The sequence below is a fragment of the Capricornis sumatraensis genome, chromosome 1 (assembly GCF_032405125.1).
Source record: "Capricornis sumatraensis isolate serow.1 chromosome 1, serow.2, whole genome shotgun sequence".
Taxonomy (NCBI): domain Eukaryota; kingdom Metazoa; phylum Chordata; class Mammalia; order Artiodactyla; family Bovidae; genus Capricornis; species Capricornis sumatraensis.
The window spans coordinates 37659204-37686017 of NC_091069.1; the positions used below are offsets into that span (position 1 = coordinate 37659204).

At 51.1% G+C, this 26814-nt stretch overlaps 1 protein-coding gene across 1 annotated transcript in view; it reads right to left on the bottom strand.

Annotated features, from left to right (window-relative positions):
- Window positions 1-26814, bottom strand: part of GALNT14 (polypeptide N-acetylgalactosaminyltransferase 14) — a 218361-nt gene that overhangs the window by 18697 nt on the left and 172850 nt on the right. Inside the window, exons 4-10 of the mRNA XM_068974553.1 lie at window positions 25477-25544; window positions 23057-23122; window positions 22809-22930; window positions 15162-15249; window positions 14354-14438; window positions 11112-11215; window positions 331-457 (exon numbers count right to left, since the gene is read on the bottom strand). Of these exons, the coding sequence (XP_068830654.1) occupies window positions 331-457; window positions 11112-11215; window positions 14354-14438; window positions 15162-15249; window positions 22809-22930; window positions 23057-23122; window positions 25477-25544 (660 nt within the window). The remainder of the gene's footprint in view (window positions 1-330; window positions 458-11111; window positions 11216-14353; window positions 14439-15161; window positions 15250-22808; window positions 22931-23056; window positions 23123-25476; window positions 25545-26814) is intronic.

Genomic DNA, 26814 nt, shown 5'->3' on the forward strand with positions numbered 1-26814 from the left:
AGAACACAAAATACCCAGAGCCCTGAGCTCTGCAGGAGGGTGCTGCCCAGTGACTCGAAGCCCCCAAGGCCACAGGCAGGACCTTGCCAAGCCTGGGAGAAGTCAAGGGTGGAGAAAGGCCTCAAAGCCTCCAGCCTGGACCTGGATGGGCAGGCCTGACCTCTCTCGCCCAGACTGTGGCCCAGCAAGCATAACACGCAACCCCTGTCCATTCTCGACACCCGGGCAGCCGAACCTACCAGAGAACCTGGGAGAGCAACAGCCTATCACCAGAAAAGCCCATGGCCATGCCACCCCCGGGGAACCCGAACCCCCGCAACACACACTCACTTTATATACGTGTTGGCGTTGCCATCTGGGAAAACATACGGATGCTTCTTCCGGAAGACATGGCCCACTCGGCTGCAGGGGATGATCTCCAGGCTGCCCCCGCACATCCACACCCTGAAGGAGATTTCTGCAAGACAGTGACGCCCCCTTCACTGCTCTGCCTCCTAGACTGAGCAGCACAGGCCGGCAGCACCGAGACACCAGGTGCCGGGGCATCCCAGGTCCCAGGGCGAGGGCAGGGCTGCCAGCAGCCTGCCTGGGGCGCCGACTCCATAGCCAGACTGTGTGCTCCACGGGCCTGCTACCTCGGTTTCCCTGCCCACCACGAGGATGCTAATAACTCACACCTGGGAGGGTGGTTTGCCTTAACAAGGAAACTGGCAGACACAGGGGAACACATGGAGGGCTGTGCTTGCGCCTTTGGAACACTCTCAGGGGCCAGCAGGGTAGGGGCCTCTGTGTGATGCTTTGGCCTGGAACAGAGGAGCCCAGGGACTATGAGAGAACTGCTTTTGAGTATATGGAAGGTTTCAGGGTGGAAGATGGATTAGACTAGCTCCTATGACCCTAGAAGGTCAGAACCAGGACCAAGGAGAAAGACTTTTCCATTAGAGACTCTGGGAGAATTTTCTGCTGGTCAAGGTGCAGATAGAAGGGGTTGTCATGGAGTTAGTGCATTTCCCACTCTGACAGGCTGGCAAGCCACATGGCCAGGATGGGACAGACAAAACCAGTTCCCAGGAGGCACCTGGACAAGGTGTCAATGCTGAGAGGCCATTCTATCTCCTGCAAGGACATCTGAATCATAGCCCGGAGAAGGAAGTCTGAGCCATAGCCAAGAGCTGTGAACAACCATAGAAAGTGCTGGAAGCCTTGAAGCTGTTGCTGGGGTGCTTGCCTGGGTAGGGCTTTGCACACAAACCCATTTTCCCGGTTGGCTGCTGAGGCAGGGACCTCGGGGAGGGGGTGAGGCAGAGTCAGCAGAGGTGGGTGGGCTGAGACCACGCTGGCCGGTGCCCTTCTCCCTCCAAGCTGCTTCCCGCAGGCTTAGGGCAGCGGTCCTGCCCGAGAAGGAGGCGGTGCTATACCAGGGTGGTGGGGGCGGACCCCCTCACTGCCATTGTTCGAATGCTGTGAGGGCGTTCCATTACTGCTTGTAACTTTTCTACAGATGGGGGCACCCCTTTACTGACTGCAGCCAGTGCAGCTGCCCCCTGCACCCCGCTGGATATGCCACGAGTGGGAAGAGCCAGTTTCACATCTGGAATGCCTGCCTGGGCCATGCTTCTATAGTCAAGCTGAAGAAAGAGGAGTTTGCTTCAGGAAGCACTCAGGCTGGTGGGCGACTGCCTCCGGAAACAGACTGGTGTCCACGAGCAGGGACCAAGGATGTGGGTATTCTACCACTGCCCACCACATCTGATGGGCCCTGCCCCTCCGCACCTTGGGCCCCACCTTCCTGGGTTTCCTTACCACGGGGTCCTCTCCCTCAGCCTCTGTCCCTCCCACATCCTGCTGTCTTTCTCCCTTCTTTTCAACCCTGCAAGCAAGGGCTTGGACACAAACTCTTCATCCTGGTCCTCACCTGCTCTCTCACCCTCTCCCTGTCCCCTCCTGACTCCGGCCTTGTGTCCCTGGGAAAGTTGCAGGCCACGCTTCCTTGATAGCTGTCTCTACCTGCCCAGCAGGATAGAGCTCATTCCCAGCTTGCTCAGATTTCCCTCAGAGCGGGGGCAACGTGGACACGAGGGTGAGGAAGGGACTTCTCAAGACTGCTGACAAATGATGGCAAGAACATATGGTGGGGAGAGACAGGAATAACTTGGCCCTGAGTCTGCAGAAATCCACTAGCCCCGTCCCTGGGGAAACCTACCTGACCTAGTTGAGGCTGGGCTTCTTCACCTGTCAAATGAAGATCATCAAAGTACACCACAGGATTGCTGTTGGTATCACTGAAGTAGAACTTCGAGAGTAAATGTGAAAACTCTTAAGTGCGATGGAAAGCTCAGTGACACAAAACACTCCTCTAAAGCCAGTCTCTTTAAGACATGGATGCCAATGACATCACCTGCCTGTGTCCACTTTCAACTTCCTAGACAGTTTACAGCTTCCTGCTTCTGCCACAGGAGATGCTTGAAATCTGTGGACCTAACACTGGAGATTTTGACTCCCCACAAAAGTCAATGATATATGGTAACCTGGCGTTTGGCTGGGGCACTGGTGGAATCGTGGGCCCCAACCTAGTGTTTGCGGGAGATGATGAGTGAGCTTAGCTGATGGCCAACATCCAGCTCTCCACCTTGTAGTGATGCTCGGAGGGGCGGGAGGGCTCAGTGCAGCGAACTATGATGGTATGTGTGTGAATTTAGTCCCCAGGGCTAAGATCTACTGGACTCCAATCAACTCCTCTCCAGGATCTCAAAACAGGGTTCGCTCTAGCTCCCAGAAAGGAAAACCCTCACACCCCTCAGAAGTTGCGATAGAGGCCTTGCTTATGGATATAACCTGTGAATTTTGTGCAAGCTTTCTTCCAAAAATATGCATACGTTTCTGTGGTTGCTTCCTTACTTGCATTCAAATGAAACATATGTCCCTCCTCATTTGCAAAATGAATCCCTCCAACCTATGCAGTCTCCACACCCTCAGCTCCCACTAAACCTGTTTCCCTGTGCTTCCTTCACCCACCATTTTGCTTTGCTCTGAATCTATTGCCCCACCCCCCTTCTCCTCTGCCACCATCATGCAGATGTCCCCATCTCAGAAAGTACTGACCCCTGACCCTGGTCCTTCTCTACCTTCCATCTGGGCTCCTGGCATTCTCCACCCCAAGGCTCTGGGTCTGAGTGCCTTGCTGTCCCTGCTTCCTCATCTGGCCCAACCTTCCCTTGATGCTGAGGACTCATTCCCATTCTGCCAGCCCAGCTCTCCTCCGCCCTCCAGGACCAACTCCCATGGCTGCCTGTGGCTCTCTCCAGATGCACTGGATGCCCTGAGATGCAGTACATCTTCTACCCATCAGCTTCCTCTCATAGCCCCCTGCAGCCTGCCTCCTCTCCTCCACCTCTAAAACCATCATCCCTGCTTGTTTTCCTGTGTCTGTGCTTGAAAACATCTCAGTTCTGCAGACACAAGCCACGGGAGGAAAGGACCCCTTCATTTACTCCTGGGCTGGGCTTTGCTGGGTCCTCTTCCAGGTAGTAACTTATGAGCTGTCCCAACAAGCCCACTCGTGGTTGTGGATGTTATTTTTCAAAGCAGAAGCAGTCCTGATGGGCAGCTAGCATTCAAAGCGCATCTCCCCAGGTTCAAAACTCCTGCCCCTGCCCTCATCCCACCTCCCTCAGTGTGAACACCCACCATCAGCCAATATTGCTGTAGGCACAAAGATACTGACTTCAGGGCACTCACAGATGAACGAGAGAGGCCAATCTATAACCAGCTGTCCCATTTCTACCTCATCTACTCCTTCATCCACTCCTGACAGTTGCCTGTCTCAACTCTCCTTCTGGTTAACTGATGTCCCCAGAGCCTGCAGCCTGAGATGCAGTAAGATCGTTTCTGCTCTGGAGTCCAGAATGTCGTAACCAAGATGACCTGAGCAGCGTGCCTTGCTGTACTGCGGCCAGAGTCAAGGCAGTCTGAGTGAGGAAGCTTGAAGTGTTCAGAGAGGTGTGAGGATGCTTGGGTACCACAATGTGAAGTGTTTAAGACCTAGGACATCCCTCTAGTTATCCTACGAATATCTACACCACAACTGCAGGATAACGCTGTGCATCCTCCCAGGACTGGGAGCCAGGCCCAGTGACTCACAGGTTTATGCCGAAGCCTCTGGGAAAGCCTTGTAATTCCAAAGCCCCAGGCAGTGGGGGCCATAGACCGAGGCATAAAGCAGCGGGCTCCCCAGGTACAGCCCTGATCCTCCACTTGTCAGCAGCTCCTGCAAAGTCATCACTTTCTCATGTGAAGGAGCAAAAAGACAATGTAGGGAGTTTGGGGGAGGAGGTGGTTCTTGCTGAGTCAGCACCCGCATACCCCAATGACAAATGTCATGCAGACCTAAATCCGCTCCGAATTCCAGGCGGGGAGGTGTGTAGTTATTCCATCCACACTGGGGGTGCAGTTACCTTATTTTCTTTAAACTTCAGATTAATACTTGGGAAGAAACTGCCCTCCTCACCCTCTCTCTGTTCTCAGCTCTTCCCTTCTATCTCCACATCGACCGATCAGTAGCTTTATCAGTACTCATAGAACCCCAACCCTTGGCCAGAACCAACGTCCACCTGACAAGCCGTGATGGTGGACAGGAGTTCAGGCGAGAGGAGACAGCTCCCTCCCCCAGAATCACACCAAATCCTCTGCCACTTGTCAGCCATACAGGTCAAGGCTGGAATTTCCTCTGATAGCCTGGTTTCTGGACAAAAGCAAAGGGAGCATTAGACCCGGCTCTCTATATTGAGTGGAGCCTCACGGACTGTACACAGATATCTTTTAATCTAACAGCATCAGCCACTTAGCACTGGACAAGGTGAAATCTTGTGAGGACAAAGGGATTGGGGTGGATAGTGATGAGCAGAAGGAGACAGTCGCTCATAAGTCCACAGAGACAAATGCGATGACAAAGATTTTCCTTTCAAAAAATCTTTACGTTCTTTGGGCCACTTGGCCAGAAACCTCTGTTTTAATTTTTAATGAGTCCACAGACTTGAGTAGAAGCAATCTTATTGAGCCACAAAGGATAGGCTTGAACCTGAGAGCAAAACTGTGCTTCACGTCACCGGGGACAGCCAGGGCTGCAGCCAGGCTCCCAGCTTCTGAGGTGTAAGCACAGGCTCACCACGGTCACCACGGGCCGTCCAGCGAATGTCACGGCACACACCCTTTACGTCTCCACCATGCCTCTGGAAATGGGTGGTCTTAAGGGACCGCACCTGGGCCTGGGGCTTGGCAAGCAGCCCCACCTGGGGGGGAAGATGACTTTTCATCAGACCTGGATGCTCGTCTCAGGTGAGGCCACTTCTCTTCTCTTGAGCCCCTGAACCTGGAAAGGGTGAGGCTGAAGAGAAAGCGGGAGGGATCCGCTGTCGCTGCGGGTCTGACAGGGCGCTCCTTTGACAAGCCTGCTCACTCAGCCCAGAGAGGAGGCGGGCGGCCCTGGGAGCTTAACGGTTTCCACTGCTGCCCTAACAAATTACCATACTAGCCTGGGGGGGCGGGGAGGGCAGGGGTTGGGCGGGCCCTCTGCTGAGGGTCTCTCAAGGCCAAAATCAGCAGGATCGGGCTCCTGTCTGGGGGCTCTGAGGTTTTTCAGTTCACTCAGCTTGTTTGCAGAACCCAGCTGCTCACAGTTGTAGGACTGAGGTCCTCTCTTCCTCCCTGGCTGTAGGTCAGGAGCCCCCTTCTTCCTTCCACGTGGTCCCTTCCTCGTCATACCTGGACAATCCTTCCCAGGCTGTGAATCTCTCAACTGCTTCTGCTCCATCTCCTCTCTCTCCAGGCAAAGAAAGTTCTCTGCATTAAATGGCCCACCTGATTAGACTGGGTGCCCCCTGGATAATCCGGGCTGCTGTCCTAGCTTAGGACGCAGTAGACATCTGCAGACTCAGTGAGGGAAAGTAACTTTCCCAGGGATACGCAGCCAGAGATGACCACAGGATTCACAAGTAGGCCTGTCTGACTGCACAGCCCATGTTGACACACACGTGACCCTCCAAGCCTGACACAGCCTAACGTCCCTGAGTACATTCTGGGGATGGGGGAGGTGGTGGCAGCGGCTCCTCTCTGGGACCCAGCTCATCTCTCTTTCCTCGGTATTGTCTGTTGTATCTGCTACGCTTTGGAAGCCACCCACTTCCATTTCAAATCCAGAAATCCCATATTCTCCCCTCATATATGTACCAAGGCCTCCACTTTGTAAATGTACACCTTTTCCCACCATGCACGCGCACACACACACACACACATATACACAGAGACACACACATATACACACATGCATGTGCATACACACACACACACACACACACACATATTTCTACTGGGCAATAGGTTCCTTTCATCTCTAAAGACCAAAAGCTAAAGTGGGTAGATGTATTAGATATTTTTCATGCATCCTGTGTTACGCAAATTAGAGTTTAAACATCCAATATTAATGCAAAACAACTTCTGGGGGAAAAAAAGGCTAAAAGCCACATTTCCCTAAAGCCTGCTTCTATGTTGAACTGCAGATGTAATTATCAACACTCTTCAGTTCCTCTTAGACACGCTTTGTGGGAATAATGGCACCAGGGTCACGCTGCTTGAGTGCATAGCAGGGTTGGCATTCAAGTGGCTGCTGAGGTCGCTCCCAAACGATGAAAGTGAGATGGGCGGGTGAGGCAGCACGCCACTGAGGATGGTCCCAGTCACCGTGGCCGGAGCCTTGTCCAGTGATCTCATGGGCCTTTGTGCTGTGAAATCAAATCAATGCAACAAAAGCAACCACACCTGGAACACACAGAAATTTCATGTCTTGGGAAAGAAGAGATATCTCTTCCTGCTATTATTCCCCACAAAACGAGATATATGGATCAAAGGAACAGAATGGAGAGCCCAGAAATAAACCCACACACCTATGGTCAATTAATCCTCAACAAAGGAGGCAAGAATATACAATGGAGAAAAGATAGTTTCTTCAGTAAGTGGTGTTGGGAAAGCTTCACAGCTGCATGCAGATCAATGAAGTTTGAACACATCATACACAAAAATAAACTCAAAATGGCTTAAGGACTTAAGTATAACATATAGCACCATAAAACTCCTAGAAGAGAACACAGGCAAAACATTCTCTGCTATAAATAGTACCAATGTTTTCTTAGGTCAGTCTCCCAAGGCAAAAGAAATAAAAGCAAATATAAACAAATGGAACCTAAGCAAACTTATAAGCTTTTGCACAGCAAAGGAAATCACAAACAAAATGAAAATACAACCTGTGAACTGAAAGTATTTGCAAACAATGTAACCAACAAGGGCTTAATTTCCAAAATATACAAAAAGCTCATATAACTTGATATATTAAAAAAAAAACTCAATCAAAAAAGGGGCAGAAGACCTAAACAGACATTTCTCCAAAGAAGGCATACAGATGGCCAACAGGCACATGAAAAGATGCTCAATATCACTAATAATTAGAGAAATGCAAATCAGAACTACAGTGAGGTACCACCTCACACTGGTCAGAAAGGTTATCATCAAAAAGTCTATAAATAAAAATGCTGAAGAAGGTGTGGGGAAAAGGGAACCCTCCTACACTGCTGGTAGGATTGCAAGTAGGTGTAGCCACTATGGAAAACAGTACGGAGACTTCTTAAAAAACTAATAATAGAGCTACTATATGATCTAGCAATCCCACTTCTGGACATATATCCAGAAAAGATGGAAGACTCTAATTTGAAAAGACCCATGCACTCCATGTTCACAGCAGCACTATTCACAACATTCAAGACATGAAAACAACGTAAATGCCATCAATAGACAAATGGATAAAGAAGACGTGGCGCATATATGTACATACATCTATACATAGATAGAGAGATATGTATGTATATATATATATATATATATATATATATACATAATGGAATATTACTAAGCCATAAAAATAGAATGAAATAATGCCATTTTTGCAGCATGGATGGATCTACCGATTAACATACTAAATGAAATGTCAGACAGCAAAAGACAAATATCATATGACCACATATCATAGATGTGGAATCTAAGAAAATTATACAAATGAACTTATTTACAAAACAGAAACTGATTCACAAACATAGAAAACAAACTTATGGTTAACAAAGGGGAAAGTGGAGGGTGGGGGAAGGATAAATTAGGAATTTGAGATTAATATCTATACATGACCATATATGAAATAAATAGCCAAAAAGGACCTACCATATAACACAGGGAACTATATTCAATATCTTACAGTAAGCTATAATGGAAAAGAATCTGAAAAAGAATCTATAGGTATACATATAACTGAACCACTTTGCTGTATACCTAAAACTAACACAGTATTGTAAATGAACTATACTTCAATTTTTCTTAAAAAAAAAAAAAAGCATTGCTTTTTCTGGCATGTAAAATGCTATAAAAAAAAAATGTCCAGAAATGACTTTTAAAGTGCTAGGAGCTGGCTCTAACAAATGGAATGTTGGAATTGGAGAAAACAGTATTTCCTGTGATAGCTGTCTGCAGGGTTCTTTTTTTGTGTGTGTGGTTTAAAACATTTTGTGATGATTATAAAATGTCTCTCCCACATCTCCCCTGAAGTCTCTCTCTACTTTCCTGTTCCAATCAACACTTGTTAATGCCAGGCCACTGGGAAGCCAACTAGAGGGGATCACCCTGGATGTGAGTAGATGTGTGCCAACATTGCTATGAAGAGATGGTACTGGTGGCTGGGGCTTCCCAGGTGGCACTAGTAGTAAAGAATCTGTCTGCGAGGGCAGGAGACATAAGGGATGCGGGTTCCATCCCTGGGTTGAGAAGATCCCCTGGAGGAGGGCATGGCAATCCACTCCAGAATTCTTGCCTGGAGATTCCCATGGACAGAAGAGTCTGGTGGGCTACAGTCCATAGCGTCACACAGAGTCAAACATGGCTGAAGCGACTTAGCGCAGACACACTGGTAGGTTGGACCAGAATGTGACATCATTGAAAATAACATGCCGCCTGCATCTACACGTGGCTGCCGTGGTAAGGAAGGACCACACACACTTTGTGAGGGTCCACAGGGCAGAACAAGGCCCAACAGATGGAAGCGGGGCTTTGGTTTGACCTAGAAGATTTACTAATAATTCAACACAAACATTCTCAATGACAGAACTTGCCAGATTATGAAGCAGCAAACACATCATCATAAATAGCATTCAAGCGGACACTGGATGACTGCTATCTATCAAAAGAGCTGTAGAAAGGATTCCATGAATGGGAAGAAAGGCTAGAGCACACCACGAAGAATCATGAGAGGTACTGTGAACATCAGGACATTTGATGGGCTCTGTTCAGAGAGAGAGAGATCTCGTCCCCTTTGAGAACACCAAGGGTGTACCTGGCTCCAAGTTCTCCCGGGCTGATGCAGGGAGATCCCACCTCAAACTCTACTCCAAAGACCCTCATGGGACCTCAGGACTGAGTCCCAGCCAGTATATTTGGTTTGTAGGAGCTGGGGTTTTCTTCTTTGTTTGCGGAGTTTCCAATCTGGCCCCCATATGGCAGAAGACGGATTTTTCTGATGGATTTCTCTACACGGCCCGGTTTGGGAGAACAGATGCCATTGGTCAGGCCAACAGCCATAAATTTCCGGGAAATAACTCTTGGTGACTGAGGAAGAAAGCCATAAAGCAGCCTGGAGGCAGGGACGGGAGAAAACAATGGCAGAGGACAATGCCTGGCATTACCACTGAATGCCAGGACGAGCCCCATGGATCATCCTCCTGGCTCGCACCACTGGCCGGGGGGTGACTGTGCCAAACATGCTCCCCGGTGTCCAGAGAGGGGGAAGCAGCCCTGATATCCCAGACTCTTCCTCTTCCTCTCCTCTGGTTTATTCATCAAATAGTTACTGAAACCTCCTTCGCAGAAGGCACCGTACGGAGCTTGCCAAGAACAAACAGACCAAGTCCCTGCCTTGTACAGCTTACATACTGGTCATCTCTTAGATCCCACCTGCTGGAGGGAAGGAACAGTAACTAACACGGACAGTGTCCATATGGTGCCCAGAGCTTTTACAGACGTACCTGCATGGATTTCCACAACAACCCCCACGCACCCGTGTGTTACACTTCTAACACATGAGGAAACTGGAGGGTCAGTCAGTGTCATCAGCAAGACGGAATGGGCCTCTGACTACTTTCTCCTGTATCTGTATATGGCAGCCCTATGCCACTGTGGCCACAGCTGGCCATCAGTTTGCACAGTTCTAGAGCCTGGAACCCCGCTCCTCCATCCCCTTCACTTTGCATCACTTTGCAAGAAAAGGTAAGGGCAAGTCGCCTCCAGAGTTTCTGTAGCAGTCACCCAGTTCTTATTGTTCAGTCGCTCAGTCCTGTCCGATGCTTTGTGACCCCATGGACTGCAGCACGTCAGGCTTCCCTGTCCTTCACTATCCCCTGGAACTTGCTCAAACTCATGTCCATTGAATAAGTGATGCCAACCATCTCATCCTCTGTTGCCTTCTCACCCTCAATCTTTCCCAGCATCTGGGTCTTTTCCAATGTGTTGGCTCTTCGCATCAGATGGCCAAAGTATTGGAGCTTTAGCTTCTGCATCAGTCCGTCTAATGACTATTCAGGCCCTCCTCATTAACCCAGGCTATACCCCTAGAGCAGCCAACAGATGTGATCCAGATGTTAGTGGCAGTGCTTTCAATCTTCCTCATACTTTTATCCCCAGTCTCCTTCCAACTCTAAATTTCCAAAGTTCAGCACTCCTAGCTCAGGTCTGCCCTCAGCCCACCCTCGGACTTGGCGCTCTTCCTTGGTCCTTCTGGCGTTTGCATCTCAACTTCTCCCTAAGGGTCCCCTGGGCATGTTTCCCTGGTCCTCAGCATCCATGTGGCCCCATGGAAAAACAATCTCCTTTCCTCCCCACTTCCAGCAACCACTCCTCTGATGCCCCACCTGGTCTTCCCCCAAAGGAGTGACCTGCTGTCCCTCTCCCTGGCCCTCATCACAGGCCCAGGTGATCCAAGGACACGGAGACCCCTGGCCAGGCCCCAAGATGCAGAACCAGAGACTCACCAAAGTTCTCCCCGCCCCAGATGTCCATGTCTGTGTCGTATTTCCCCAGGTAGTAGAACCAGGATTTGTCCATCACAAAGAGCCCTCCAGCTATGATGGGAGTCCTATGCAGTTGGAAGGAAAAGAGAGAGGGTCAGTCAAGGGAGGGGGACCACGGTCATGTTCTTCTGCCCTTTCTGTCCTGACGCTGAGGCCATATTCTTCCTGTTTCTGCTCCTCTTCAGAAAGACCCACACATGGTCCACTTACCCCAAACAAGAACACGCTCTGGGACTTTTCCCATTGACTATAAATCTATTGATCCTGCAGACAGGCTAATTCGCTCATCTGCACACCTCCTGTGGGGGGTTTCCGATTTGCTCAGTCCAGCCTTCCCTGCCTCTCTCACAGGCCCTGCCCAGCGGGGATCTCCTGAGAGCCCCACAACAGAGGGCAGGGACTGTGGGCCACTGACTGGGCACAGAAGACGGGCTGGAGCAACAGTGTGAACGGCACATCTGTTTCTTGAGACTGGTCTCTCTCCCCTCCCACCTCTTTCCCCTTCTGCTACAGGTTGAATTATGTGCCCTGAAAAATGTGTTGGGATCTTAACCCCCAGTGGGCTTCCCACTTAGCGAAAGTGGTAAAGAACTCGCCTGCCAATGCAGGAGATGCAGGTTCAATCCCTGGGTCAGGAAGATCCCCCTGGACCCCAGGAGGAAAGCATGGCAACCCACTCCAGTATTCTTGCCTGGAGAATCCCATGGACAGAGGAACCTGGTGGGCTATACAGTCCACAGGGTCGCAAAGAGTCAGACACGCCTGGAGCGACTTGGCGTGGACGCAACCCCTAATACCTCAGAATGTGACCTTATTTGGAGAAAAGGTCTTCACAGAAGTGATAAAGCTAAAATGAGGTCATGGGGCTGGTCCCAATCCAATAGGACTGGTGTCCTTAAAACAGGAGATACTCAGCTGCAGAGACAGACATGCACAGAAAGAAGATGAGGTGAGGAGACACAGAGAGAAAGTGGCCCTCTGCAAGGCCAGGATGGGGTCTGGCACGGCCCTCAGGAGAACGTCACCCTGCTGACACCTCAAACTTGGACTTCTGGTCTCCAGAACTCAAGACAGCACATTTCTATGGTTTAAGCCACGCAGCCTGTGGCGCCCTGCTGCAGCAGCCTTCATCTTCATTCTCTTTCCTTGGGGGGCCCTCCCCACCTCCGCTTTCCTTGACTGCTGAGAGAGATTCCAAAGAAGCTACTTGGAAAGGAAAGGGCTGCAGAATCCAGTCAAACAACCCAATGAGCACAAGGACGGGTATCTGGGCTGGGGGTGGAGGGCGAGCCCCTGGGACTAGGCCCCTCATTCAGCGGGCCCAGACAGAGAAGGGAGCTTCATGTCAAACAGTCAGTTGATATGGAGCAGGTCAGAAGCTCGGTCTCCCGATGCCATGACATCCTACTGTCCTCTGACGACTGGAAACACTTGTCCTCTGATGAGCAGAGGCATTCCCACGGGAAGAGAACCGGCCCCAAGAACCCCACCCCGGGGACAGAGAAGGGAAACCAGGGCCACCCTGTCCTTGCCTCAGCCTACTGCTACATCAGGTGACTCTGGGAGTGTGGCGAGTCCCCGGGGCACTGCTGCGCTGCATGGCCCTCAGGATGATCAGAAGGCTCTGCTCTTCCTCGAGGAACAAAGGCTCTACCTGCTGTGCCACGTAGCTCCCATCTCCCTCTCAGCATCACTCCAGATCGTGAAGGCTGGAGGAGGGAGTAGGGGCCGGCTGGTGCTTGCGACAGAGGTTCCACTGCAGGGTTCTCCCAATCTCCACTGTCCATCTGTCACCACTCAGTTCTTCATAGCCCTTTAGGTCTCTATTTGACTTTAGTTAGTTCATTGAGAGGGCTTCCCTGGTGGCTCAGATGGTAAATAATCCGCCTGCAATGCGGATGACCCAGGTTCGATCCTTGGGTTGGAAAGATCCCCTGGAGAAGGGAATGACAACCCACTCCAGTATTTTTGCCTGGAGAATTCCTTGGACAGAAAAGTCTAGCAGGCTACAGTCCATGGGGTGGCATAGAGTCGGACACGACTGAGCAACTTACACACACACAGTTCAATGAGAATGATCAGACATTTATTCAATGCAGGCCCCGAGATGCAGAGGTGTCCCCGAGGAGCCCAGGGCATCTCTGCATTTCTCCAGAAGGAGCAATTCTAGTTCCCTGGTCTTCTCACCACATCCTCAAGCACTTGCTGGCCTCCTGAGGCCCCACTGGAGACAGATAAGTTTGGGCTTGGAGGTTCCCAACAGGCCTGGGACACGCGTACCCTCCAGTCTTAGGAATATCAAGGCCACACACATGATGCTGAGACCATTACATGGACGGCCAAGCCCTCAGATGAGCCCGAACCCCAGGCAGCCATCCGGCCACTGTGCTGTGTGTCACAGTGGGGGCTGGAGGTTAGAATGTAGATCAGGACAGGGCCATCTACAGCACCACACAAGCAGCCCAGAGCTGACACCCCTGTGGTGTTCTCACACGGGACACAGCAGTCATGTGTGTGAGCACGCAGCAGTGGCCACGCCGTGACAGCAGCCCCTACCCACAGCAATGGCTGATGACCAACTCATCGACCCTCCTGGGCTGAATCCTGACATCCAGGACCTGGAGGCTGAGGAACCTTCTTTCCCCTTGCCAGAGGCTCAAATGCGACCACGTGGAACGCTCCAACATTTAGCAGCAAGTGTAAGTACATCAAGGCTTGCCAGGTGGCGCCAGTGGTAAAGAGCCCACCTTAGGAGTTCATAAGAGACTTAAGAAACACGGGTTTGATCCCTGGATTGGAAAGATCCCCTGGAGGAGGGCATGGTAACCCACTCCAGTATTCTTGCCTGGAGAATCCGATGGACAGAGGAGTCTGACGGGTTATGGTCCATAGTGTGGCAAAGAGTCAGACACGACTGAAGCAACTTAGCGCACATGCACGTAAGCACACCATGGCAGATGTGAACGATGCTGAGTCAGTCCTCAGCACAGGTCTCCACCAGCCCCCATCCCTCCAGCAGAAATCTCCACGAGGACAGAAACCTCCCAAAATAAAGGCAAAAGTGGTGCTAGCCTGGCAAAAGGTCCTCTTGGTTTCCGGCCAATCTTATGAGCCTCTCTTGTGGACAGCTTCCCTAGAGCACGTGACAGAGGGAAGGGCCAAGTGGTAATGAATCTTCCCACCCCACCCTTGCCCTGACTCACCTAATGGGCTCAGTGGGGTCCAGGCGTCGAGCCTTCTGCTCTGGTGTGAGCTGCTCCCACTGGAAGTGCAGGCTCCAGTCGAACCCTGAAACACAGCATCCACGTGGTTGACTCAGTCTCTCTGATGCACCTGCAAAGCTTGTTCATTCGGGCTCATGAACATATCCAGTTTCCGAGGTGGTCCTGGGATAAGAGGTCTCACCCAGGTTGGTTGGCAACAGAGCTGCCTGATTTCTCTTCCATGGCTTCTTCTCTTTCTCCAGCCCCTCCTGCCTCTCTGAGCCTTCTCTGCTGGGTGGACTTAGGGAAGAAGGGCAGAGGATACAGAGTGGGAGTTGAGAGACCCCAACAGTGGTACCCACGGGGGACATGATAGACAGTTCCAGAGTGCGGCCCTTGGCCATGAGTCTTGGGAGAGGGAGGTGTAAGCAGGAGGTCTGTGAGGGGTTGAATCACCCCCAATCGGTCTTTGGGAGCCAGCTGTCAGCCTTGGGCACAACTGTGTTGGGCCTGAAGGAGAGAGAGGCACCCAGCGCTGAGGTGTCAGAACAATGCAGGCCCTACAAGGCGGGGCAGAGGGGGGCCCTGTTTCCCTCCCATCCTCAGGCCCTGGGGTGACCTGCCCCTTCTCCGATCCTTCCATGCACAGTCCCCATGGTCAGGGCCACCCTGCAGCTACTGACATTACAGGATGCAGGACTGGCGGCTCCAGAAAAACCACTAGGAGACCTTTCCTCTCTCTCCCTTGGCAGCAATGACTAGCAGAAAAAAGTCCCTCTGGGCGAGGGCATTGGCTGGCCCCACTCACCCCCTCTGAGCTCTGAGGCCGACTCAATGTAGTTGAAGGTGTCCAGGTGAATAATGTCAATCACGGGGCACACCACCCGCGTGTAGTCCTGGAAAACAGAAGGCCCTCACTCAGATGGTGGCATCAGGGAGGCAGGCCTGGGATGGGGGGGTGGGTAGGGTTGGGGAGGGCCGGAGACTGGTTTAAGGGCCTTGACCAAGCACTTCCCTCTCTGCATTTCAACATTTCTCATGTATAAAGTGGGCCATCAGACACTTTCCTTTACTCCTGAGCACCTTCTCGTGGCCATATAGGCATGGTGGGGACACGGGGAGGCTGGCTGGAGTGTGCTGCTCACTGAGGGAAGGGACATCAGGAAGAAGGGGGCCCTTCGGTGTCACGGGGCTCTCGGGAGGCAGTGGACACAGTCAGCTGGAAAGGTGACCTCAACAGCTCCCCTCACAGTGGGAATTTCCCAGTACTTAACTTTCTATGCCTATGGTTCATGGGCAAGTTGAGAATAGCGTCTCCAGAGATTCTTAACTTCACTTGTCACCTGTGATACTCGAATCTGTAACTTCAGCCCCGATATTGCTCCTCATTTCCCGACTCAGCACATCTAGTACTCCAGCCGCCCCTCCGTGCAGATTCACAAAGCACCGCAGGGGCGCCTTCACCAGCCTCCCCGCACACGTTCCCTCCCTTGGTTCCCTACTTCTGTCAACACGTCCCCCTTCCTCTCCAGCACTAACTTAAGAAGCCCCACCTCTGCCCATCAACTGGATCAACCTTGCTGACTGTAATTCTAAAACTGCTCTTCTGAATGGAACCTCTCTCTTTATCCCCTCACCCCTGGAGTATAGGCAATGGCAATGAACTCCTGGCCCTCCCCCACCCCCTTCTCACCCCTTCCCCTGTCATTCTACAGGTGGCTGACACACTTGACTTTCAAATCTCACTCTGCAGCTCAACAGCTAAAAACCTGAACTGCCTTGAAAATAAGGTTCAAACTCCTTAGCCCAGCATCCAAGACCATCAATAATAGGCCGAATCTAGTTTCTGCTGGGTTACCCAGGTGGCTCAGTGGTAAAGAATTCACCTGCCACACTGTAGGAGATGCGGGTTCAATCTCTGGGTCTCGAAGATCCCCTGGAGAAGGAAATGGCAACGCACTCCAGTATTCTTGCCTGGGAAATCCCATGGACAGAGGAGCTTGGCGGGCTACAGTCCATGGGGTTACAAAAGAGTCTACCACAATTTAGCAACTAAACAACAGTCTAGCTTTCCAGCCTCAGCACTTGCTCTTTCCCCCAGGCTACCCTGCTGATAAGCATCAAAGTCATCAAGGGGATAGTTTCAAAATCTGCAAGACAAATCTATTGGTTCTCAGGGGCCATCAAGGCATTACATGTAGTTTTAAAAGGCTCCTTACTGCTGGGTGAACACTCCAGTACTGATGTGGAGGAGGGGAAACTGGGCCCCAAGGGCAGGATGAATGAGAGTCCAGGAGCTGGGAGGAGCCGGGCCTGGACCAGTCAGGCAGTACCACTTTTCCAGTCCTCTGCCCCTCCCTGTCCTGGTCAGCATGGGCAGGCACTTCTGTTTCTCTTGCAGCGATTTAATTTCCTGGTTCAATCTCTCCCCTAAATGAGGCTGTCTTCTTATTTTAAGCTCAGAATCACTGAGTACCTGCCTTGATGTTCACGGACTTAATCTAGCCTCGGTCTCCATACAGGACTCATTCTGACGGTGACAAGGTGCCTTTGAAGCCAACTGGCTCCCGTGGAAGGAAATGCTCATTTTCAGCGCATCGCATCCCCGTCTGCGCACAGATGCTTCCAGCACAGTCAATGCCGTATCTGACTGGCTGCCACACTGCTCTGGGGCCACTGCCATCGTGTGTCCAGGTGTGTATACACACTGCATGCACACACAGCCACCCCCACTCACACCACTCTCTACACAGAGACACAACCCACTCCTGACTTGAAATCTGAAATGTTCTCAGAAGTTCAGAGACTGACTTTCTTCTGTGGGTCTGACAAAGTCCTCTTTTTGCCTTTGTCTGCTGAGTTTGGCCTCTGCAGCTTCACCAAATCCTTAGGTAGGCCCTGGTGCAGCAATGGACTGACCTAGAGATATGCTTAGCCCTTGCCTTAGGCCTTACCCAACCCCTGAGAGGCATCTTCTAAGCCCTTGACTTGTTCTGCTTAAAAGAGTCTCTCTTTACCTGGGAGCCCTGGGCTATATCAGACTCTGCTGACAAGGAGATGTGCGGTGAGAGCCTTGGGCCATGTGGTACCAACTCAATTTAACCTCTGCAGGGGTATGGAGACCGTGGCAGTGATCAGTCACGTCTACACGGCTGACCGCCAGTAAAAACCCTGGACAACAAGGCTGAGGTGGGCTTCGCTGTGTGGCAGTTCTCCATGCGTGCTGACACACGTGCTGGCGGCAGGAAGCAAGTGCTGCCCACACACCAGCTCTAGGATGATCACGCCTGGAACTGCCCCTATGCGCCTTTTCCTGCTGCTGATTTTAATCCATACCCTCCTGTGGCAACACAGAGCAACCATGCGTGCCTAGTGGATTATCGAACGTGAGGGCGGTCTTAGAAACCCCAAACTGAAATCCTGTTTTGTTTTTTTAAAACTTTCTCCTCAATATCTGGAAAGTGAAATGCAAAATAAAATGCTGGTTTTATATGCTCTGGCCACAGACTTCCCCAGAAGCCACCCACGGGCACAGCCTCTGGGGCTACGAGAGGCTCTTGGGTACTCTCCTTTGAGTTCTAAGGGTTTCTGCTTGCGTGCGTGCCAAGTCGCTTCAGTCATGTCCGACTCTTTGTGACCCTATGAACTGTAACCTGTTAGGTTCCTCTGTCCACGGGGTTCTCCAGGCAAGAAGACTGGAGTAAGCCGCCAGGCCCACCTTCAGGGAATCTTCCAACCCAGGGACCAAACTTGCGTCTCTTACATCTCCTGCACTGGCAGGCAGGTTCTTTACCACTAGCGCCACCTGGGAAGCTCTCTCAGAGCATTTCTATCCATTATCCCCATCACAACTTAGCTGGGGCAACTTCTTGGTTCAGACACAATGGAGGGCCAGTTAGGCAGAGAGGGATGTTTGGGGCTAAGTGATGTGTGGAGCCAAGACCTTAAGAGGGGGCTGCAGGGCATGTTAGACATGACCTCTTAAAGCCAGGACACAAGCTTCTTGAATGACCTCGGGGGTCTCATCTGCTCCATTTTTGCATTCCTCAGCAGCCCCTGCCCACCCCCCAGTCCAGAGCCTGCTGGGCAGCAGGTGTTCAGTTGGCACTGGGTGAAAGAGGGCAGCTATGAACTCCCTCTGAGGACACTGTCAGTGGCTGGAGACAGAGCAGGTGGGCCAATTATGGCTGAGCAACATGGCCTTGCCTTCTGTAGGCTCAGAGATGGATGCTGCTGCTGCTGCCAAGTCACTTCAGTGTGGGGTCCCACACTGTGCGACCCCATAGACAGCAGCCCATCAGGCTCCCCCGTCCCTGAGATTCTCCAGGTAAGAACACTGGAGTGGGTTGCCATTTCCTTCTCCAATGCATGAAAGTGAAAAGTGAAAGTAAAGTCGCTCAGTCGTGTCCGACTCTTCACGACCCCATGGACCACAGCCTACCAGGCTCCTCTGTCCATGGGATATTCCAGGCAAGAGTACTGGAGTGGGGTGCCATTGCCTTCTCCAGAGATGGATGTACTCTCCATAAAGATGCCCAGATCCCCACAGGCTCCCGCCTCTGTGCCTAGGTGGCTGTATCTTCAAGGCTAGGTCCGCAGGTAAGCTCCAGCAGCATCTGGTGGAATGCCTGACAGATCCAGAACAGGGCCCTGCCCTCTCCCCGACACAAATCCAAGCCCACCTCCCACCCCCACTGAGAGCCGATGGCCATCAATCACCCCTATAGTTATGTCTCCTCTTTCTCCACCATAATTAAAACCACATTGTGAATGGGCAGTCAAGAGACTTCCAGAGATGACCGTTCACTCATTGCATCCACCAGCATTACTAGAGCACCTATGGGTTAGGGACTGTGGTTGGCACAAAGATGATTAAGTCTCTGCTGTCTGGGGAAGGTGGTGCACAGGAGAGCAGAGGATGACAGTGTGGGGTCTCTGTTAGCCTGGAGGGAGGGATGGGGGAGCAGGAGCAGGGCCAGAGACCTGGGTTCCTATTCTGGTTCTGCCATGCAGAATACATTTGACCTTAAAGCAAAGCAGCAACTCTGAGGAGCTCTGCTTCTTCATCTATGAAGCAAAAACAATCTATAATTTGCAAAACTATCCTGCCATCCTCACAGGGCTTTTGGAAGAAAACAAGAGAGGAAAGCATGGGAAAGGGCTTTGAAGCTTATGTAAGCCATTATTTATATCAACTTGCCAAATGCTATTGGGATGGAAATTTCTTAAAAGCTTTTTTTTCCTACTAAAGGAATATGTAGATAAGGAGAAGAGGGAAGAAGACTCTGTTTAAAGAAACCCAACAACGTGGTGCTTGCTTCAAGTATCATCAAGTAATTGAAGAGAAGGAAGGGAAATCAAGGAGATTTTCCATGTGGAAAACACCAGCTGAGGACAGCTTCTGACAGCTCAAGCCCAGCCTCTCTCTTATCTCTATTTTCGAAAATCCCAAACTCCAATTACAGCTGAAAATTTCCACTTGCACTCACAAGATCAAATCATGTCTTACTCTGAGACGAGACACATCCAAAGACATGGAAACAGAGGCTGACACACACCCACACTCCCCATCCAGAAAGGGGTGTCTCAGCAGAATCGTTTCATCATCAAAAGTCGGGGTCTGCAGGGGCAGGGCGGGACCACAGTCAGGGTTTGTCTGAGCAGTCCTCCACTATGGAAGCGTTAGGTCAGACAGCGATGGGGACTGGGAGCTCGGCCCTGGGAGCTGAGCTCACTCTTGGGCTGTATGACTTCTACAGGAGGACAGCTGTGCAGGTGAAGCTGGCCAGGGATGCACAAGAGGACATTTTTCAAAGAGGGCTTCTGAGGTGGACTCAGAGCCACAGGGAAGGGAAGGGCCTCCAGGTTCATTAAGGCTGCCTGAGGATGGCATCCGGCAGGGACACATCAGCTTGGAGGTCCCTACAGATCCCACGCTGAATCACCACCAACCCAGGAATTCCACTCCTTGGTATGTCCCCTAAAGAACTGAAAGCAGGTGCTCAGGGGAAACCTTGCACATGAATGTTTGCAGCAGCGTTATTCACAATAGTGAGAAGGCAGAAACAACCCAAATGTCCATTAGTAGATAAGTGGATAAATAAAATGCAATATACACTGTGCTGTGATATAATAAGAAATATATTTGGCCTTTGTTCCTCTTAAAACTCTTGGAAGTTCTTAACTAATTGGGGTGACAGGAGGGACTTCCCTGGTGACTCAGAAGTTAAAGAATCTGCCTGCAGGAGACCTGGATTTGATCCTTGGGTTGGGAATATCCCCTGGAGAAGGGAATGGCAACCCCCTCAGTATTCTTGCCTGAGGAATTTCAGCAAGCTACAGAAATCCAGACAGAAGCTACAGTTCATGGGGTCGCAAACAGTCGGACTGAGCAGCTAACACTTTCACTTTCACTTGGGGTGACAGGAACATCTTTTCTTCTCATAATGAGCCTCTTTCATTATATCTAAGTTTATACTAATGAGGTGACTCTCTGAAGACGGAGGCTGGTTTCTAGAGGAACCAGCCCTGTGATTAAAGGGCTGGAAACTTCAGCCCCACCCCCAGCCCTCTCACATTTCTTTTCCCATTGACCTCCCTTCTTTCCACCCCCAAGGAGAGGAGAGACTGAGCTCAACTACATAAAGAAGTCTCCATAACAACCCTAAACAACATGGTTTGAAGAGCTTCTGGATTGGGGAACTTAAGCAGGATGTGGATTCCTTTTAAGTGCTCCACCCCCAATTCTTCCTCAAAACCCTGCCCAAAACAAGTGTTCAATAAATACCCGTTCATTAATTTACAGTCAGGAACCAAGCACATTTTCCTCCTGTTCCAAGTGTATCACTTCCCACTGCATGTAGTTTCTTGTTATCATTCCAAACACTGAGCACCTTACTCTAGGACCACCAGGAGGTGACTGGTGCCCTCTTTGGGTTTGCAATCTGTTAGAAGAGACAGAGAGCTAAACCCAGAAAAGGAAATTGTGGGGCCAAATGGACAATTCTTTCTGGGAGTGATCCTAGCTGGCCACACAGTCAGAAAAGGCTTCCTGGAGGAGAGGAGACATGGATGAGGCCCTGGAGAGCAAGGGGGGGTGAAAAGGAAGGGAAGGGCATCCGGGACAGGAAGGACTTGGTGGGAGATGAAGCACTGGAAATGTCGGGGCACAGTCAGCGGGAGAGAACAGCCCAACTTTGGAAGAGTATTAGACCCGGGAGGCTGGCTGCATTTACACATGGAGCACAAGGGAGGGAGAGCTCGGAAGGGCCTCCAGTGCCTGGTGAGGCCCCTCGACAGACTGGTCTGCTCATAACCTACCGTGTCTCCATCCAGACCTCTTCACCATCACACACGTATATGAGCCCTCCCAACTTTAAGGAAAGTGGCCATGGGATGGGTTGTAACATCCAGGCTCATGTGTAAGAACTCTGTACATCCAGCTAGGTTCTCTCATCGGATGAACAAAGTTGGAAGGGATTTCTTAGCAGTTCACGTGTCTCAGTTCTTCCATTGCCTGACACTGTCACTTTGCAGGTAGGAGTCAATGGGTCACCTCGAAGAGCGAGAAGGGAAATAACCACAGCACAAAGCACAAAGGAGATGCTGTTGAGGCGACACTGAAGGTCTCAGGGCTGGTGGTACCAGCTAGGGAATATCAGTCCAAGTTATATCATTGTCCCTGAAGCCGTACCCTCATCTGTGAAATGTATATGTTAAAAAATACCTGGCTTCCCACTTCACAGAGCAGCTGCAGAGTCAGTAACTCAGGGGGAAAATGAGCAGCATGAATGCCAGTCACAGACACTGGCATCTAAAAATGCAGGGCCTTCTGTAGATAGGGGTGGAGGGTGGATAGATTTCGGGGGATATAAAATATTGATGGGAGAATTAAAAAAAATTTTTTTTCACTTTCAAGAGGAATAAGAGACACACAGAGAGGAAGCAGACAGAATTCTAGAATAACATAACAGCAGGCAGAGGCAAGGAATTCAGGTCTCTTGGCATCTAGCCCTCTGTGTCTTGGTCTTTGGGTGAAAGTGACATGGCTGGAGGTACAATGGGGGCCTCAGGAACTGGGTAACAAGGCCCTGTTAATTCTTCTGCCTCCTTTTCACAAATGGCACGCATCAGGGCTCCCTTCCTGGAACCTTCTAACATCTGGGAAAAATTGATTCGGGCCATTCTCTTGCCCAGGAAGCTGTGTGCGTCATTTTCCAGCTGTTGGTGCCCCACCTGCAGGCCTGCGGTAGGTGACACTGTGAGGTAAAGAAGACATCCTGGGCTTTGTTCCATCACTGTCTGCTGCGTGACCCCAGGCAGGCCGCTCTCCCTCAATCTCTTCATCTATAAAATGGGCACTGCAATCTGCTCCCCGCTCCACTTCCCAAGGGACTGTGGGTACATATGAAGTGCTGAGCTGGAGAAAGGGGGACACGGAGCACGCCTCTCTCACCTCTTTGACCCTGTGCAGCAGGGGCTGGAGCCAGTCCCTGTTCACTTCACAGTGACTGTCGAGGAAAGTCAGGGTGGTGCCCTGGGCGATGTCAGCACCTCGGATCCGGGACCGCACCAAACCTGCAGGAGGGACAGTCAGCCAAGGAAGTGCCCCCGTCGCTCCATCATCCAAGGAGACCACCCTGAACACATACCCAAACATGTCCCCACTCCCTGCCCCGGGCCCACTCAACAGTGCAGACCTACCTTGCCGCTCATTATTGCGTAAGCACTTCACCTTGGGCAGTTTGATGAGCTGTTTGCAGTCCTCGGCTACAAAGACAAGAGGTCATGTGACTGAGCGCCCGGGGCTAGGGGTGAACCAGCGGAGTAGGTGAGGCACCCTGCCTCTCGTCCTTACCCCTAACCACACTGCCCTGTCCTGACTCCAGGGTGCTGTGGGCTTTGGAAGGTGCTGACTGACCACGGCTAACCACATACAGTATGGCCCGGTCTCTGCAAAGTGGCTGTAAGGGACCTCTGGAGAAGGTAGTCACACATTGGCACTTGCGTACTTGCTAGAACACTGCCAGATGGTCACCTGGGGACAGTTCTCCTTTTCTATAGCTTATCTGAAGCATGAGGTGGGAGTCTTGTTCACTTTGGTAGGGTTTAGGAAAAAGATGCTGAGCTGCCAGAGAATGGATGAGACAAACTATGGCGTTTCCTTTCAGCTCACGGACTCAATACAGGAGACCCTATTTATCAGAGTATCTCTCCAGTATATCCGTCATGCAGAGCTGGTTCAACTCTCCACGTGGGGGAAGTGTGTGGGGCTGAGCAAGAGACCCATCCTGGGCACTCAGCCTGGGTTGTCCTGGCTTGCCTGCCTGCCCCAGCACACTTTTGCCTTACCAATTCTTGGCTCTGAACTCCGTTATCATAAGTTGTGGTTTTGCGTCACTGGTTTTACCAACCTTTAGCGTCTCTGCTTGGTTCTGGACTCTACAGAGTGACCACAAAGACTTACAGGGGCTTCCTCAGAGTCAGGTACTGCTCTAAGCACGTACATGTATCAACACATTTATATCCTCATATAAACCATACACATGTTATTATTATCTCCATTTTATATGGAAGCCAATGCACGTAGAAGCCAATAAGTTGCCCAAGGAACATAGCTAGTAAGTGAGCCAGTGACAGGTCTAGAATTTGAAGCCAGGCAGCTGGCTCCAGAGGTGATGCTCTAACCACTGAAGCTGTTCTGCTTCTAAGCAAATTCAGCAGTGTTTCCAATCTCCAGCCTGAGTACCAGCTACCTCCAGACACGGTGAGTGGTTCCCTGCCTCCAACCCCTTCCACACTGGGGAAGGGAGATCAGATCACCAAGTTTCAGAACTCAAGTCCGATATGATCGCCCTGAATCAGGTGCATGAGCCACTTGTGCAGAACTCCCAAGCTCCTAAGGCTATGTTAGGTGCGTGGCTTTCCAGCCTTCTGACAGTAGACCCCTGTGTGGTAGTGGCTCCTACTCAAACTTTCAGCCTCAGGGCTGGTGTGGAAAGACTCCACTCCCTTGGGACTCAGAGCTGTCCCCAGAGGCCATCACCTGCTTCCCCTGGTTCATCACTAAGAGGCAGTTCTGCCTGGATGTGGCTGACTGCCTGCAGTGGCACCCAGGCTGTGACGCCAGCTCTTGGGCAGGAATCAGCACTGCTTGATTCCTACACACCTAAGCACTACATACCTGAAGGGTCACAACACTTCTGCAATGATTGTACCTGTCAAACTGAACACACAGGCATCTGAAAACTCCCGCACGCTTTTCTCGGGGAAAGTGGACTTGGACTGTGAATTTGGGTGGGACCCAGGTGCTTGGGCAGGATAGCTAGGAGGTGGGTAATGACCAGCGGTTGGAAAGTTGGAAGGCAGCTGCTCACTGTGTCATGGCCAAGTGATGGGATGTCCCAAAAACAGAGCCCCCTCTACCCCACAAGTCCTGCTATGAGAATGAGAGGAAGAGGGTAGGTGACCTTGCTCATGCTGGTGGATTATCAGAGCACAGGAGTTGGGAACCTCTATTCACGGGTATTGCTTTAGGGCTTGGGGGCTCTTTGAAGGTGCAGTGTCTCTTCAAATCCAGGAATGCATCAACAGGTTGGGGGCAGCGAGACACATGCATACACATACCAATCCCTTATACACAACCAAGTGTGTATAAGTTGCTTCCATCGTGTCTGACTCTTTGTGACAGTATGAACTGTAGCCCACCAATCTCCTTTGTCCATGGGATTCTCCAAGAAAGAATGTTGGAGTGGATTGCCGTACCTTCCTCCAGGGGATCTTCCCAACCCAGGGATAGAACACACATCTTTTATGTCTCCTGCATTGGCAGGCGGGTTCTTTATCACTAGTGCCACCTGGGAACCCCACCAACCCCATTAAGAACATACAATTCAGATCCGGTTAGGTCCTCAAAGACTCATAGCAGAGGACCTGAGACACTGTTTCCCAAATGTAAGGTTCATGGACTCCTTGACCCGCAGGGATGCTCAATGTCCTCCACACCTACTACAAACCCAGGCTTTCCTCCATCCCCAGGGAACCTGCAGGTTCACCTTCGCCCACGACGCAGAGCCTGGAAACAGACACTTGTGTCCATAGTCCAGGACAACAGTAGTACTTACGGTCATTGCTGAAGTCATCCACTAATATGATTTCCTGGATGAGATTCATAGGGGTGCGGTTTAATATGCTGTGAGATGGAAAGAGGAAAGATCACTGTGACTTCTAGAGTCAAATCTACGTATCAACCTGAGCTTTAAGTAGATGCCATTGTATCTGAAGAATAAAGGCTTCAAGCAACCCAAAAACTTGTCTAGTCACATGCTCACCTTTGAGCCACTGGGATATAACTGCGTTGTCTTGGTGAATATCACCAGCACCCACCTAGCACCCAGAGCTCCAGAGCCACCCTCAATAACCCTCCCTCTCCCCGAAATCCTGAATCACACCAATGACCAAGAATGTGCTGGTTCTCCTTGAAAATATCACTCAGATCACCTTCACCTCTTATGCCTCCATTCTGGCCCAGCCTCTTTTGCCTGTTTTTTTTAAACACATATTTTAAAAAAAAAATTATTTCTTGATTTTTGGCTGTGCTGGGTCTCCTTTGCTGCAGGCAGGCATTCTCTAGTTGTGAGGATCAGGGACTACTTTTCCTTGTGGTGCACAGCCTCACGTTACGCTGGCTCCTCTTGTGGAACACGAGCTCTAGAGTGCAGCAGGCTCAGTAGTTGCAGCGCGTGGGCTTAGTTGCTCAGTAGAATGTGGGATTCTCCTGGACCAGGAATTCGAACCCGCGTCCTCTGCACTGGCAGCCAGATTCTTAACAAGTGGACCACCAGGGAACAGACCACTGCCTGTTTATTCTGCAGTAGCCTGACCTGCTGCCAGGCCATCCTCCTGTGACCTTCAGAGTGAGCTGTCTGAAGCACAGATCTGTTCTTCAATCGTGTGACTTCCCTCACTAACGCAAATAGAGAAGTTGGCAAAAAGGCTCCCCACGAACTACACCCCAAATCCTCAGCACGCTCTTCAAGGCCTTTCCCAGTCTGGATCCAGCCCCACTTCCAGCCTCCTTACGCCCAGTGCCTTTGTCTGGAGACATCCTGCGTCTTACAACTGAGGCCCGTTCCCCTACTGCTGTCACAGCATGAGATGCCCCTCGTATGTCACAAGGACCCATTCAAATGTCACTTCCTCTCTAACAGCTTTCCAGTCCACTTAGTGAGAATGAATTGCTTCCTCCTCCAGGATCCCTCAGCCGTTTGTATCTGAAGCTTCCTGCATCTCTCACGGCAGCCTGACTCTGAGGGCTGGTTTCCTGGCCCCTCCAGATGGTTACCTCCCAGGGGCAGTGGCCTCGTCAAGCTACTCTCTGTATTGCCAGAGTGCAGCTGCACCTTAGCCCATGACCGTTCCCTCCAAGGATGTTTAGTGCACACCTACTTTGTGCTAGGCAC